At 43.4% G+C, this 16,374-nt stretch overlaps 2 protein-coding genes across 8 annotated transcripts in view; one reads left to right on the top strand and one right to left on the bottom strand.

Annotated features, from left to right (window-relative positions):
• FANCM (FA complementation group M) overlaps window positions 1-11,484 on the top strand; it is a 174,236-nt gene extending 162,752 nt beyond the window's left edge. For all 3 annotated transcript variants that reach the window (XM_039535883.1, XM_039535881.1, XM_039535882.1), the window contains exons 19-23: window positions 4,550-4,656; window positions 5,947-6,519; window positions 7,373-7,757; window positions 8,807-9,098; window positions 10,499-11,484. In XM_039535883.1, the coding sequence (XP_039391817.1) occupies window positions 4,550-4,656; window positions 5,947-6,519; window positions 7,373-7,757; window positions 8,807-9,098; window positions 10,499-10,634 (1,493 nt within the window). In that variant the 3' untranslated portion in view covers window positions 10,635-11,484. The remainder of the gene's footprint in view (window positions 1-4,549; window positions 4,657-5,946; window positions 6,520-7,372; window positions 7,758-8,806; window positions 9,099-10,498) is intronic.
• A 4,136-nt stretch (window positions 11,485-15,620) lies between these two features.
• Window positions 15,621-16,374, bottom strand: part of MIS18BP1 (MIS18 binding protein 1) — a 45,318-nt gene continuing 44,564 nt past the window's right edge. For all 5 annotated transcript variants that reach the window (XM_039538175.1, XM_039538174.1, XM_039538176.1 and 2 more), the window contains 2 exons: window positions 15,977-16,037; window positions 15,621-15,750 (listed from right to left, as the gene is read on the bottom strand). In XM_039538175.1, the coding sequence (XP_039394109.1) occupies window positions 15,653-15,750; window positions 15,977-16,037 (159 nt within the window). In that variant the 3' untranslated portion in view covers window positions 15,621-15,652. The remainder of the gene's footprint in view (window positions 15,751-15,976; window positions 16,038-16,374) is intronic.

Genomic DNA, 16,374 nt, shown 5'->3' on the forward strand with positions numbered 1-16,374 from the left:
GACACATTTTATCGAGGAACATATTGCATAAAAGGCCAAATATTTCCATGCGGTGAAAGCAATATGTGTAAAAAGGGGGAGATAGACAATGTCCAATTGTTGTATGTGAGATCTGAGAAAGAAAGGAGAAGGATGGGAAGGAGGGTGTGTTGGAGAGGAAAAGGGGAAGATTTTCTAGTGCAAGTGAGAGGTGTGTGTGGACGAGGAATTTTAGGTGAGGCAATACACTACGTGCCCCCTCTTCCTTCCTTTCTCTCTCCCCCATTTGCTTTCATCATATGGGGGAAGCTGCTTCTCTTCTCTCTCCCCCACCCCTCCATCTTCCTTCCTTACGCTGCAGGGCATGTGGGCTCCGGAACGCTTGGAATCACATACTGTATCTGACCCCAGGCACTGGGACCTGCCCTGCTGCTGGAGCTGGGTGATTGGCTCCTGTTAGTGGTGGAGTGTGGAGGATTGATACAGTTTTCTGCTTAGGTGGGGGGTAGCCCTCGTGGGCTCCTTGTTTCAGCCTCACCTTTAATCTAGTTGCTGGATCTCTTGTGATTCTGGGAGGTAGGCAGATCACCAGCTTTGGGGTCTGGAAGGGATTTTTCCCATATGGCAAAACTGACCAACTACTATGTGGGTTTTCACCTTCTCTCCTATATCCTGGAGGTCTGGTTTTGAGGGGTTCAGATGACAGTTGTCACAACTTGGGCAGGTTCCAGTGCGGGTGGAGGGGTAGAAAGGGTCGATGTGAGGTCCCTGTAACCCATGCAGCTACTGGGCATTGGTCCTGGGCACAGCCCTGCATGGGGAGAGGGTGCACCTTTTTGTGACATGGTATATGGGTCCCTTCCTCTCATCTCTCCTACCTCTGACATGAAGGAAGGGAGCAAGTTGGCACTTTGCCTTCCAGTCTGGGTAGGTTTGAGGCTGCAGAAGGGGGCACAGCTTTCACACCCACCCTCAAGTTTTATAATCCACCAGGGCTATCTGTGCCAGGTGAGGTGCATTGGAAGTAGTTTGGAGGGGTCACTCCAGTTGGATAATAGTTTTAAATAAAGCAATAGCCACTGCATTAACCCTGCTATGGTGTCTGTGTCTCATTGTGTTCACGTCCACATCGATTTACAATGCACTTTATTCCTCACTGGGGGCTTCTGAGATGTGACAGTGTTGTGCAAGGTTGAAGAAGCTCTTCAGGATGTGACCAATTATAACTAGGTTGTCTTTCCTTACATGATTTTTCCCCCCATTATGAATGTAGAGAACCCTCAGTTTTCCATTCTAGTTTGAGGCTGTCTGGATCTTTCAGGTCTCCCAGGACAATGCTTTTTATATAAAGTGAGGATTATGCCCAAGTGCTTTTTATGATAAAATGGTGTGAATTTACTGATAAAGTTGAGGCAGCAAAGTTTTTCTGCTGGGATGATTCATTGTTTAGTACTCTTGTGCAAATGGTTGGCTGTGTGGGGGATGAGGCAGGACCAAGGAATTAGTAATCATAGAATCATAGAATATCCAGGTTGGAAGGGACCTCAGGAAGTCATCTAGTCCAACCCCCTGCTCAAAGCAGGACCAATCCCCAACTAAATCATCCTCGCCAGGGCTTTGTCAAAACCTGACTTTAAAAACCTCTAAGGAAGGAAATTCCACCACCTCCCTAGTTAACGCATTCCAGTGCTTCACCACCCTCATAGTGAAAAAGTTTTTCCTAATATCCAACCTAAACGTCCCCCACTGCATCTTGAGACTCTTACTCCTTGTTCTGTCATCTGGTACCACTGAGAACAGTCTAGATCCATCCTCTTTGGAACCCCCTTTCAGGTAGTTGAAAGCAGCTATCAAATCCCCCCTCATTCTTCTCTTCTGCAGACTAAATAATCCCAGTTCCCTCAGCCTCTCCTCATAAGTCATGTGCTCCAGCCCCCTCATTATTTTTGTTGCCCTCCGCTGGACTCTTTCCAATTTTTCCACATCCTTCTTCTAGTGTGGGGCCCAAAACTAGACACAGTACTCCAGATGAGGCCTCACCAATGCCGAATAGAGGGGAATGATCATGTCCCTCGATCTGCTGGCAATGCCCCTACTTATACAGCCCAAAATGCCGTTAACCTTCTTGGCAACAAGGGCACACTGTTGACTCATATCCAGCATCTCATCCACTGTAACCCCTAGATCCTTTTCTGCAGAACTGCTGCCTAGCCGCTTGGTCCCTAGTCTGTAGCAGTGCATGGGATTTTTCTGTCCTAAGTGCAGAACTCTGCACTTGTCCTTGTTGAACCTCATCAGATTTCTTTTGGCCCAATCCTCTAATTTGTCTAGGTCCTATCCCTACCTCCCAGCGTATCAACCACTGCTCCCAGTTTAATGTCGTCTGCAAACTTGCTGAGGGTGCAGTCCACATCATCCTCCAGATCATTAATGAAGATATTGAACAAAACCGGCCCCAGGACTGACCATTGGGGCACTCCGCTTAATACTGGATGCCAACTAGACATGGAGCATTGATCACTACCTGTTGAGCCCGACGATCTAGCCAGATTTCTATCCACTTTATAGTCCATTCATCCAGCCCTACTTCTTTAACGTGCTGGCAAGAATACTGTGGGAGACCGTATGAAAAGCTTTGCTAAAGTCAAGGAATAACACATCCACTGCTTTCCCCTCATCCACAGAACCAGTCATCTCATCATAGAAGGCAATTAGGTTAGTCAGGCATTACTTGCCCTTGGTGAATCCATGCTGACTGTTGGTGATCACTTTCCTCTCCTCGAAGTGCTTCAGAATTAATTCTTTGAGGACCTTCTCCATGATTTTTCCATTGACTGAGGTGAGGCTGACTGGCCTGTAGTTCCCCGGATCCTCCTCCTTCCCTTTTTTAAAGATGGGCACTACATTAGCCTTTTTCCAGTCATCAGGGACCTCCCCTGATTGCCATGAGTTTTCAAAGATAATGGCCAATGGCTCTGCAATCACATCCGCCACCTCCTTTAGCACCCTCGGATGCAGTGAATCCAGCCCTATGGACTTGTGCTCATTCAGCTGTTCTAAATAGTCCTGAACCACTTCTTTCTCCAGAGAGAGCTGATCACCTCCTCCCGATGCTGTGCTGACCAGTGAAGTAGACTGGAAGCTGACCTTGTAATCGCAATGAAGTGAGTAGTTACTCCAATAGATTACTGTCTGAGTTTTGTTCCCCCAAGGAATAGATCTAGCAGATGGCCTGTAAAATCTATTCTGCTTTCTATTCTGAATTATTCTTTTAGCAATAAGGATGCATTTTTATACACTATGCCAGACTTGCATCTGTTTCATTCCCCACTTTCTGCTCCCCAGTTCTGAATGGTCCTATATAAGGGGATGAGGGAGGAAGTAAGTGTGAGATTTGCGGAATATCGGCCAGCAAAATGTTGGAAATCACCAGCTTTGGAAACAAACATTTCATGTAGGGAGGTGGGAAGAAATTGATGCTAATGGAGGGTGTCATGTTCAGGTTAAATAATTAGGTGCTCTGAGTCTGGAAAGCTAATTTAATCTTTGAGGGAGGGATGTAGGAGAGTGGATGCATCTTCACTTTGGTTTGATAGATTCTTAAAGGCGGTTACTGAGGAGTTTTCTCCTGCAGCTCAGGTCTCAATTGTTCCCTGTTTATATTGGATTTCGATAATGCCATCCCTGTTTTCAGAGTGACCCATGAAGAGAAGAGAAACAAATTTGTTAGTCTCTAAGGTGCCACAAGGACTGCTTGTTATTTTTGCTGATACAGACTAACACGGCTACCGCTCTGAAACTTGTCACTATGAAGAGATGATGGTTAGATCCATTTTCACAGAGACTTGCAGAGTGGAGAAGTGGATGGTTGGGATATTACAGATGCATGATGTCAGCCTTCTCTCTATTGGGAGCTATAATGAGCTTTATGAGGTCTGCCTATTGGAGAAATCTTATGGGACAAAAGAACGCGCCATACGGGGTCAGACCAATGGTCCATCTAGCCCAGTAGCCTGTCTTCCCACAATGGCAAATGCCAGGTTCTTCAGAGGTAATGAACAGAACAGGCAATCACTGAGTGATCCATTCCCAGTCATCCACTCCTAGCTTCTGGCAAACACAGACTAGGGACACCCGGAGCATAGGGTTGTATCCCTGACCATTCTGGCTAATAACCATTGATGGATCTGTCCTCCATGAACGTATCTACTTCTTTTTTGGATCCTTTTATAGTTTTGGCCTTCACAACATCCCCTGGCAACGAGTTCCACAGGTTGACTGTGTCGTGTGAGGAAGTACTTCCTTTTGTTTATTTTAAACCTGCTGCCTATTCATTTAATTGTGTGACTCCTAGTTCCAGTCCCCTATTTTGCCAAGAGCATGTGGGGATTTTGTGGGAGAATCTTGAGTCTTTATCAAGTCAGGAAAAATTTGAAGTGTTTGTTTTGGTATGGAATGTTACTTTGGGCAATACCTTTATGGAAATGTTTATTTTGTTGGTGGAAAACCATTGTGTAATTAAACCCTTAATAAAATGTTGTGTTTCTCTGTTTTCATAATTTTTATTCAGATTCTGAGATGGAAGGAGTTTATCTAAAATCTGTGCGTAGCCCAGCTCTCGGCAACAGGTATAAAATGGTGCACAAAGGATTCAATAGTATTGCAGTTTTCTCACAGGTATGAAGTGAAGTGACTCTGCTTTCCTCATGAAATGTAACATTTAAGACTGTGTTTCTATTTAATCTTTCATTAAGGTTTGTTTGCAACCCATTGGTCCTAAATAGTGAGTTCTAGCAAAATCCCAGTTTATGGTTTTATTATTCATTACAAAAGAGACCAAAATGCAACATTGATAGATGTGCATGCGTCTATACGTTTATACTACTCCTTTCTGTCAGAGAGAGGTCATTACCTCATCTGAAGTTAAATGGTTTGGTTTCCAATATTTAGTCGTCTTTCATTTATTGAACAATGCAAAATGGACACTTGCATTAATTATTGCCGGTGGCCTCTTCAGAGTCAATATAGTACCTTACATTGCCCTCATCACTGCTGTAACTGAGCAAGCTGACCAAGCTGATGACCAAGCTGATTTTATAGGTGGAAACTTAACTTTTTCCTATTCATAAATGAAAAATCAAACTAGCATGGTAATTAAGCTTGTCTCCTATACTTGCATGCAGATAAATTCCACAACGCACACAACACACACACAGACTGCACAATCTGTGCAGAAGCTACTTTTTTCTGAATCTGCAAAGGTTGTGGAGTATATGTAAACTGTGAAGCTTATGTTCCGAACTTGCCCGCATTCTGGAATTTAATTTTGCATTTCCCAAATCTTTGTGCATTGAGATGTGTTGTGCGGAGTAAATAGCTTGTTTTGAAAACACGTCTAGCAAAATGCCTATCTCATTATTGTAAAATCTGTTGTATAAGCCTAATGGAAGCAATTTTGCAGATGTTGTGGAATTTGCATTGTATACATAGTAGAATGTGGGTTGTGAGTCATCAGCATTGTTTCATGTAAAAAATTGTAGAATTTTGTCTTTTGGGTACAAGTTTGAGGTTCTAGAATGAATGAAATTACAAATATTTTTTTTTATCATCTGAAATATTTAGCTATAACACATACTGAAAACTGAAATTAGGATTGCCTGTTTAAAATGCAGTCTAAGAACTATTAGCCAGTAAATCTCATTGAATTTTTCCTGCTATGTTACAGTCCTATTCACTATAAATATTTTCTAGTGACAAATGATGGGCCTGAGCCTGCAGTACTGGCACGTTTCCCACTTACTCCCTGGGGAATCACACACCTGTGGGGGCTGCAGGGTTGGCTACTGGAAATAGCTCAAATATTAGGTACCTGTTTTGCGTTCAGCAGTTTGTATAAAACAGGGATAAATGAGCAAACCACTTACGTATAGTGCAAGGCCAAAGTGATCCTGTTCTAATTCCTTCCAGATTCCTGAGCAAGATGAGGCCTACTTAGCAGATAGTTTCTGTGTTGAGGAGGAGGAAGAGGAAAGTCTCAGGAAAAGTGACTCTAGTGAAGAAGAGGAAGCGTGTGTCAATTTTGACCCTGTAATGGATGAGCGCTCTGCTAGTGGAAGGAAACAATACTTCACTCGCCGGAGAGTAAAACTAAACCAGGCCAAGACAGAACAAAATTGTGCAGTTCCATTGACAAAGAAAAGGTCCCGAGTTATTGTTCTTGATGATTCTAGTGGGGATGAAACAAATGTCAGTAATCAGAGGCCGGTAAAAACAGCTTCTCCCAGGACAGACTACAGCCATGCTCACTTACCCAAGTCATTGCTCTCAGACTCTCCTGGACAGCATAACACTCCTGCTGGAAAGAACCCTATTCTTCAGCCCAAGGAGAACAAGGGTCAGAGACTAATTAACCTGAAGACTTCAGTGTCTGAAGTGCTAGACTTTCAGACAGAAAATAGGGGCAGAGGCAGGCTGCCTTCGCTAGCTATTGCCAGCGATGATTCTGAGAGAGGGGATGTGGATTTTCAGGCAAAACTCAAGGTACGTATTATTTCAAAGGCATAAGACCGCCACTTCACTTCACGTGTATTTATAGAGTGCCTTGCAAACTGGGGCCCCGACCCCGTCGATTAGCTACTTGTGCTGCTGTACATACAGGTAATAAGAATGGCTGTGAATCTGGTGCCATTCGAGAGAACGTTGAAGGGGCAGTGCAGTGTAGTACTAAGTGGCCATATCCCCTTATCACTCACTAAGTGGAGCTTTGCTGCATACAGTCTGCATTTGATGGTCAATGTCAAGATGTTGGGAACTGACAGAATTTTCAGTTAAGTCGTTGAGGGACATGATCACATTTCTGATCATGGGGAGCTTCAGATAGTTTGGGGTCTAATCAGGGTTCTGTTATAATTCCTACCTTTATAATTCCTGTAATAGGTTTGTACATTTGGTCCAAAATCAAACCCTAAAATTTGACTCCTAAATTCTTATGTAGGCATCCAAATAAAAGCGGCCTGGCTGTCAAAGGTGCTTGAGTACCTGCAGCACCGATGATGCCACTGGTATTGGTGAGTGCTGATTACTTTTAAAGTTCAGGCCACTCATCTAGTACCTAATACAGATTTGGGAGCCTAGCTTTAGACAGACAGATTTGAAAATGTTGACCTTGAAGCTTAAGTCTCTCCACTACAGAAAAGTTACAAACGAGATAAAAGTGAATTTCTCATTAAAAGATGCAACTGAATGATTTCTGAGAGAAAGCCAGAATGAGCATGAAACAAAACTTGATGTGGCTAAGTTTTTATATTTAAATCCATATTCTTAGGGAGTGCCATCCTTGTGCTCCATATTGCTATTACAAACGTGGTGTAGTATGTGCTTTTTATGTTTGCAGGTGGAAGGTTCTTCAAAAAACCACTGTGCAAACACTTCAGATACATGGTGCTCTGCTTCCAAGGGAAATTCTGCTGCTGCAACACCTATTTCAACTGGTCTTCTGGAGAGAAAAGCCTCCCTTTGTATTCTGGTCGACAGTCGTGAGATCTCCTCTGGATCGGAAATAATTTCCTCCCTAAAAGCAGTTCATGGAGTAAAGGTGCAGGTTTGCTCTCTCGGTGGCTGTGATTACATTGTGAGCAATCGAATGGCAGTGGAAAGGAGAACTCAGTCAGAACTGCTGAACAGTATGAACAGGAACAAAGTTACACAACGGATTCAGCATTTGCAGAGCATGTTCGAGAGGATATGTGTGATTGTGGAAAAGGACAGGATTAAAGCAGGTTAGCTAGTATTCACACTGCTGCTGTGACTGGCAAAATTAATAATTACTGCATTGGCTTTATATACTACTAGAATCAGTGGAGATTTAAGAACATTTGTTTTAGAACTTATGTAAGCCAGAAACCTATCTCTACAAGCTGAGCAATATAATTTGCTGTATATTGAAAGGTTTTATAAATGGATGTAAAGTTATTTGCAAAATCAAACAGTGATCCCTATTTTATTTATTCCTAGCAATGCTAGTCCCTGAAACAGCCAAAAGCCAGCTTTGCCCAGCGAGATGAAGGCAATTTACCTTCTCTTATTTGTTTAGCTGAAAATATTTTTTAAGTAGTGCTATAAAGGTAAACGCCAATGTTCCTTCAAAACAGTATACTGTATATTTTTTTTAACTAAAGCTTACTTAGCATTAAGAAGACAACTTGTTCCATCAAAATTGCCATGTTGCTGCCAATAGACATTTAGTATCTAACAGATTATGTAGACAATGGCCTTGCTTTGAAATCAGTGAGAGAAGTAGGAGACTGTCCAGCAGTTGTAGGTATTGAATTATTGAAACCAAACATTTTTGTAAATGTAGCATTGTTTTATGTGAAGTATAAATGCTTAAATCTGTAACCCCTAGTGCTCCTGATCCCTGCCCCATGTAACAAACTGGCAGAGGACTATGGGATTGATGCAAGCTTTGAACATAGACGCCGAGGGTGAAGTGCTTAAATTCTATATAGTCACAAAAATAAGTGTCTTGACTTATTTAAAGCTGCCTCACTATCCCACTGCTGACAGCTCATCTCAGTTGATTGGACTCTTCCAGTTGGTATGCGTACTTCCACCTTTTCATCTTCTCTGTATGTATAAACATCTCCTGTCTGTGTGTTCCATTCTATGCATTCGAAGAAGTGAGCTGTAGCCTACGAAAGCTTATGCTGAAATAAATGTGTTAGTCTCTAAGGTGCCACAAGTCCTCCTTTTTAACAATCCCAGATTTAAAAAGAATTCAATCTCTCTGAAAACTCTGATTCTCAACTCTTCTATTTTAAATATGCAGGAGAGACTTCAAGATTATTCCAAAGGACCAAGTACTATGATGCCCTGCTCTCAGCTTTAATCCGGGCTGGAATCCGAATCCTTTTCAGCTCTTGCCAAGAGGAATCTGCCCATTTGCTGAAAGATCTGGCTCTGGTAGAACAGAGAAAGAATGTTGCTATTTGTGTGCCAACAGAAGTGAAAGGGGCCAAAGAAGCAGCTCTCCGGTTCTATCTGAGTATTTCCAACATCAGCTACTTAGCTGCACTGAACATGTGCCATGGCTTTGATTCTGTGAGGAAGATGGTTAACAGGTAATGGCAGGGTAGATTGCGTTGCAAATACCTCAGGATTCATTTTACAGGGGAAAGTGAAGTTGGCAGGTGATCCTTTCACCTCCCTCTGTGCCCTTGCTTTTCATGCCACTTCCTTGACCCTCTCACACAGGATCTCTTGCCAGGGCAGGGATCATCTAGAGTGGCTTGGGGTAGCAATCTCTGCCACAGCACTGCTCATAATAAAGTTACTCTAACACAGCGTTTCTCAAATATACCGGGGCTTTTCTTGCAGCCACAGCCTCCTGGGCAGTGATGGGGCGGGGGAGAACGGTGACTCTTCTCCTAGGCCGCCAGCAGAGCTTGGGCCCTGCCCCCCTCTGGAGCCAGAAGTGCTGGAGGAGCAGGCAGTTGGTGTGAGTTCCCCATCTTCCTGGGGCTGGTGGGGCTCAGGCTTCCGGCTTCAGCCCTGGGATGGGAGCAGACTCTGGTCCCTGGCCACAGGGCTTCAGGCGCTGGCCCCAGGCTCCCACTGCCTCTCTACCCACCTCCCCATCCAGGGCTTAATTTGTCCCCCAGCATGCCAGGTCTGAGTAAATTTCCTGTGAAAAGTGATATTTGTAAATTAATATAAATTTTCACTGCCTCTCAGCTAGCTAGCAAACTGCTTCTGTGAAAAATGCTATTAACAGATATACAAATATCACTTCTCACTTACTAACTAGCAAGTCTGAAACAAAAAAGGAAACAAAAAAGCAAAAAAACAACAATAAAAGACAAGAACATGCAAAGCACCTTATTTTTTATTCTATTCTGTTTAGGTCCAGTAAAGAATTGTACATTATTTTGATTGTTTTTTTAAAAAAAACAAACCCTTACATAAATAAATTACACTGACTTGGGGGTGTATCTATGCATATTTATTTGTTTTTCCTAAAGTTAGTATTTTAGGAAAAAATTGTCAGAGCAGCCACCAATAAGTGTTGGTGGCCGTACTTTGAGGCTACCAAAAAATTTGTTGAGAACCCCCTGCCCTAACATGTGCTTTCCTTCCTTCCCTGCTTCCAGGTGTCTCCCCCCAGCACTTCTCTGTAGGCTCCCTGCTAATCTTCCCTCCCTTTCTAACCAATCAGCCTAGCTCTGGAATGTGACATAAGCCCCCTTCCTCAGCCTGGCCTTTGCTCTCACCTCATTGTGTCCCAAGTTGTTCTCTGCTTTGGGCTGGCCTCATCTGATATGGGGGAGTTCCCTCAAGTCCCAGTGAGAGAATACTATGAAAAGTTCCCTGGCATCTCTAGTCCCTTACTTACCCCTACCAGATATATGTAGCAGATTGAACAAGCACCTGTTTCATTTGTCCCACTTGGCATTTCCCCTAGTGTGTGCTGGAACTCAGAGCAGCATCTGAAATATCCTCTTTTGTGTAATGTCTTTTACAGCTCCCCAAAGGACATAGCCACCGGTGCCCAAGTGAGTCAGCAGAAGGCTGAGGAGATCTACCGCTATATCCATTCTGGCTTTGACTTGCAAATGCTGCCTGAAAAACTTCACACCAAAGGGAAGAGTAACACATAACAGCAACACACTGAGAGAGACACAAGTCTGGACTCTGGAACTTGAGGCAATTTATTTTTAAACAGTGCACTTTATTATTGTTACATATGATTCACTGTAAAATATGTAAATAAATCCTTGCACAAAAAGTATATTTCTTTATGGGGGAGAGGGGATGTTGAGTTGTGCTGCTGTGACAGAATGAGACAGTAAATATCTACGGTGTTGGTACTTGGGGGAAGCATTTGCTGGACCAGGCCCACTCTGGCCATCCCTCTTACAATAATTTTTGGAAGAGAAGATCTGTCTTGCATGATAACCTATGTGGCTCTGTCCTCCACTAGTGGCTGGTCCATACACAGGAATGTATGAGTCTACTTCTGCCTTTGACTTACGGACGAAGGCTTCTTTAACTTGGGCAGTAAAACTTCTTGTGTTTTGCGAGGGGCATCACATTACATGGGCCCCTTCACTACAGGAATGAGATGGTGACAAAGGTATTTCTTTATCCTTTTGTATAGCTAGATGTTACTTGAAAGGTGTTACTGTAAGTATGTATGCCAAGTATGGGCAGGGATCATGTCATTAAAACTTTCCCTGGCAGATGTCCATCACGTGGGCCAGCTGATCGTTGTGTAAAGATGCCAAAACGATTTCCAGAACCACCTGAATTCTCCCTGTCTCTTGCTAATAATATAAATAGCTTATTACTACATCAGGGTTACAGCATTGTTACAGCTGAACTGGTTAATAGTGAAGCAAGGTTGTCAGCTGAGTGGTACTTGTGGTTCCTCTTGCCCAACGCATGTCGGATTAACATGCTGGTCATGAATTCTAGGTACTTGTCCACATAGAATGGTCTGGCACCACAGCTGGATGGTGGGATTCCACAGGTAGACTAAAGCTGGGGTCTTTGCTGGGTTATGGAAAAATATTAAGCTCCACACCAAACTGATCCTTCCACATCTAGTACACCTTCAAACTGAGTTCTCACGTCAGGAGTAAAAACTGTGGTAGGTCATTGTACCCAATGGCTTTCCGCTCTTGAAACATTATTCAAATGCAGAAACATGATGTAAAAAGTGTCAGTATCCCGGTGCTGATCCATTTGTCATTTTGTTCTTTTGGCAATGTGTATCTAGGACCATTCGATGTAATGATACACACCAGCAGGGCCAGTGTTTTCTGGCAACGAAAACAGAATAATTTTGGATATGTATTATGTTCATACAAAAAAATGCTAGAGGCAGCTATGCTGGAGAGGCGGGGGACAGATGCTGGGCACAGGCCTCTGACCTAGAGCCAGCTGTGTGCAGGGGAAGGGCACAGGAGTACAGCCAGGACAGAGGGGTGAGGTGCTGTGGGCGCTGCTGAGAGCAGGTGCAAGCACCATTCACTCCGCAGCATAGTGAGAGAGCTCAGCATCCTGCTGCCAAGTGCCCTACCCACCCAGGGGAAGCTCTGTCGGTCAGGTGTCTCTGGGCAAAAATCTGGAGGAGGGTGGGAGGGAGGGAATGTGATCCTGCATGCCCCACCCACTCTGACTTGCAATCCCGGAAATGAAAAATCATTTTGGAAAACATTAGCCCTAAGACCAGGGAGCCATGCTCAGTATGTTGCTGCCACCTTGTGGAAATTGGGGGGGGGGAATCTATTAGTAGATGTCTTCCCTTGCTTAATATTAGAAATCTTTATCTTTACCCATCTTCCTAAGAAAGATACTACTAATTATATCTCAGTGAAAGCCTTCCTGTTTCTTTTCCACAGCAACCATAGTTAGCTTTCAGAAAGACGATTGTATGGATTTTAAGTTAAGCAACAAAAGTAGAAATTCTTGCTCATAAGTGGTTATTTCTAACAGATAGTATTGAAGACTCGGTTGGCCTTTCTACACCCCATTTGTTCATCCCACGCCCTGCTAGGCTGCAGAACAAGTTATAGTGAAGTGTGATTAACAGTGGAGGTCTCCATAAGCACTGTGGTTTGAATCTAGTTCTCATATCATAGATCTGATGTTTACTTGCACTGATTCATGTTTAAATTTTAGAAAATGGCTCTACCCCATTACAGTAAAGTTTCCTGGTAGGTTCTTTTTAAGTGGCATAGCTTATTGTTAGGGATCTACCAAATTCATACTCCAATTTGGTCAATTTCACGATCATAGGATTTGTAAATATAATGATTTGATATTTAAATCTGAAATTTCATGGTGGTGTAGCCATAGGGGTCCTGACCCACAGGGTTTGCAGGGGAGGGGAGGCACAAGGTGATTGGAAGGGGGACAGGGTATTGCCAACCTTACTTTTGCTGCCTTCAGAGCTGGGTGGCCAGAGAGCAGCAGCTGCTGGATGGGAGCCCAGCTCTGAGGGCTATGCCACCACCAGCAGCACAAAAGTAAGGATGGTATTGCTAGTAGGTCTGTCAAGTGATTAATGAATCAATCATGATTAATCACGCTGTTAAATAAATGGTATTCTGTTCTGTTTAAATATTTTTGGATGTTTTCTTTTTTCAAAAGAATAGCTCAGTGGTTTGAGCATGGGCCTGCTAAACCCAGCGTTGTGAGTTCAACTCTTGAGGGGGCCACTTAGGGATCTGGGGCAAAAATTGGTCCTGCTAGTGAAGGCAGGGGGCTGAACTTGATGACCTTTTAAGGTCCCTTCCAGTTCTAGGAGATTGGTACATCTCCAATTATTACCTTAAATATATTGACGTAAGTTACAATACAGAATGCAAAGGGGGTGGTGGGGGAGGAGAGTGTGCTAAATCAAGAGGAAAGATGGTGGTGAGCCCTAAACCCATATTTGGGTTCCCAGAGCATATTTAACAGTGGTTCACAGTCAAGCTGGAAGGGCATATATTGAGTGGGGTCCCACCCAGATCAGTTCTGGGTTTGTTTCTGTTCAATATCTTCTGCAGTGATTTAGATAATGGCATGGAGAGTACACTTAAAGGTTGCGGACCATATCAAGCTGGTAGGGGTTGCAAGTGCTTTGGAGGGTAGGATTAAAATTTGAAATGGTCTGAAGTAAATAGGATGAAATTCAATAAGGACAAATGCCAAGTACTGCACTTAAGAATGAACAATCAGTTGCACACATACAAAATGGGAAATGACTGCCTAGGAGGGAGTACTGTGGAAAGGGATCTGGAGGTCATAGTGGATCACAAGCTAAATGGGAGTGAATAGTATCACGCTGTTGCAGACAAGCAAACATCATTCTGGGATTTATTAGTAGGAGTGTTGTAAGCAAGACACAAGAAGTGTCTCAACCCAAAGAGAGCCTCTAATTACCAAAGCAATGGACAGGCTTCCTTACAGCAACCTGTTTCCTGCAGCAGCCACAGCTACCGCCTCAATTTGTTCCATTAACTAAAATCTCTCCCTGTCCCAGCGCGTGCCTGACTTTTCTATTCCTATTGGTATCTTTCACCCCTATGCCTCACCATCTTCATCAGCATGCTCTCTAGTTAATCAGGCAATAATCCAGGAAGTGAGTAAGGTAAAGTTTTGAGTTATGCTAATTTAAGTACTTCACAAAATTTTAAGTTTAAGATGTTTGTTTTAACTCTACCATTTCTATTCATATTCTGTGAATTCCTAATGAACTTGCTCCATCAGTTACCTAAAGTGAAATATTTTTTTCCAAACTGTGATTTAAGTTCTGTCCTACTTAACAGCTTTGTAAAAAGGTCTGCTGCTGTTGTGGGCACAAATGCAGCTCTAGGCAAGATCTCACTAATGGTGAAATTGGTTGATTCCACACCCTAGGATAGAGACACAACTAGCTACTCTCACCCACTTTCCTCAGCCAACATACCACAACCAAAACTAGACATCTGAGCCTCATATTGCTGAGATTAAAACAAGTTGAATTGCCTTTAGTTTGCCCTTCACGAGGGTATGCAGAAGCATCCCTCAGCCTATCAGAGTGTAGTGTAGAACAGACTTGCAGTCTGAGATCTGTCAGCAGTTGTATGAACGTGTGGGGCTTTAATCCCTGCTCTTTACCAGGGAGACTGGCAAGGTCTACCTCCACCTCAGGAGGCAGAACAGAACTGGCTGATGCTGCCTCCTCGGGTGTGAGCAGGCCAAAGCTGTAAAGGATTTGAGAAGATTTCTGCACCCAATAACCCTTCTCAAACAAGCAGGGGAGTAGTGCCTTACCCAACACCATGTGAATCCAGCTAAACGCTTCAGTATGTATAACTCATCCCCAGCACACATAAACAGAGTCTAGCTTTATAAGGATTAATTAAGGGTCTGAACATGCCCCCACACTCCACCTATGGAAATAGCAGATCCCATGGAGGTGATAGCAAGGTTACACCACCAGGGAGTAGTCAGGACAAGGCCTATAGCTTACTTGGGGGGAGGGGGGCAGCTGCTAAGCAGGGAGCCATGCCCAACCTTCCCCCAATTCACCCTGCACTATTACAGCCAGCCCAAGAGGAAAGTAACAGCTACACTCAGCTTGTAGCAGTTAGGGACACATTAAGGCTCACTAGGGTGAAAGTCTCCCTCCATGCTTCTAAGCAGTTCTGAGCATATAGCAACTAGGCAGAGAGATGCACCTGGTGTCAGGCCCTAGGTGTTGAAAAGTGGGATTTGTCTTTTCTTCAAGAAGCCTCATATACAGATCCTACATGGCCAGAGATCCCCACTCCCTCCTCCCCACAATTTAAAAAGGCTTTATAAAAAATTCCTACATACTATCTGAAGGGTATGGGTTTGCAACATTAAGCAGCTGGTAATTAACTGATTTTATATTTACACCTTTACATCATTTACTACAACAATGACATGATTATGAAACAGTTGATGTTTGAAAAGCAGCGAGAAGAGTTATTTAATAAAAATACAGCTGTTTTCAATATAGGAAATAAAAAGGCCATTTCATTACAAACCCTATTGTAGGTTTATTACACTACCATTTCTAAAACATTATTTTTACCTTAAAAGGAAAAAAACTTGATACTAATTGGTATTTTATAAATTCTCTCCACAAGAGGAAGTGAAGTCCATAGTTGTAAATAGTTTAAGTAGAAAAATAGGAATCTTCTTGCTCTTCTTCATCAGATGGCTCTGCTGCTTCACCTATGAACAGCTTCCCTATAACAGAGTCATTCACTGCACCTGCAACAAAGAAAGCATTGGGGGAAAAGGTTGACTGGAGTAGAAAAGCACTTAGATACAGCAAGTGCAAGCAGGAAGTGAATTGCTGCTGATTTTGCTCCAACAGAACAGCTTTTAGGGAGCAGACTATTGCACTCCTAGCTTGAAAATAGCAATCACCTTCCACTCAGTATCTCAAAGGATTAGGCATGAAATGAGGAAAAGCAGCAAGGATAACAAAGCTCACCTTGATCAAAGGCAAATGTGGTGGGTCTTCCAGAGGTTGGAGTGGTAAACACAGTTCCAGCCTGATTTAAATGACAGGGAAAAAAGTTTACACAACTTTGTCCATTGTTGCATCAGCTATAATGAAGATACTAGTTCACTATTCTAATGCATGTGTGTGGTGTAGGGCCCTCTTCAGTAGGTGGCCTCAGAGACCATCCACCAGATGGGGGAACGCCTACTTTGTGAAGCCCACCAGGGCTTTGGCGTGACCTAGGTACCAGGAAGCAGTCGATTTTGCACATGCCCACCGGTGGGAACTTAGGTGCCTGGGAATTTAGTACCTATGAGGTGAGGCAGCAGCTGAGCTGGGGTTTGGAGGAAGTTAGGCACATAGGGGTAGATTCACAAAGAAACCTA

This window comes from Mauremys reevesii, linkage group 4 (assembly GCF_016161935.1).
Source record: "Mauremys reevesii isolate NIE-2019 linkage group 4, ASM1616193v1, whole genome shotgun sequence".
NCBI classification, from domain to species: Eukaryota; Metazoa; Chordata; order Testudines; family Geoemydidae; genus Mauremys; species Mauremys reevesii.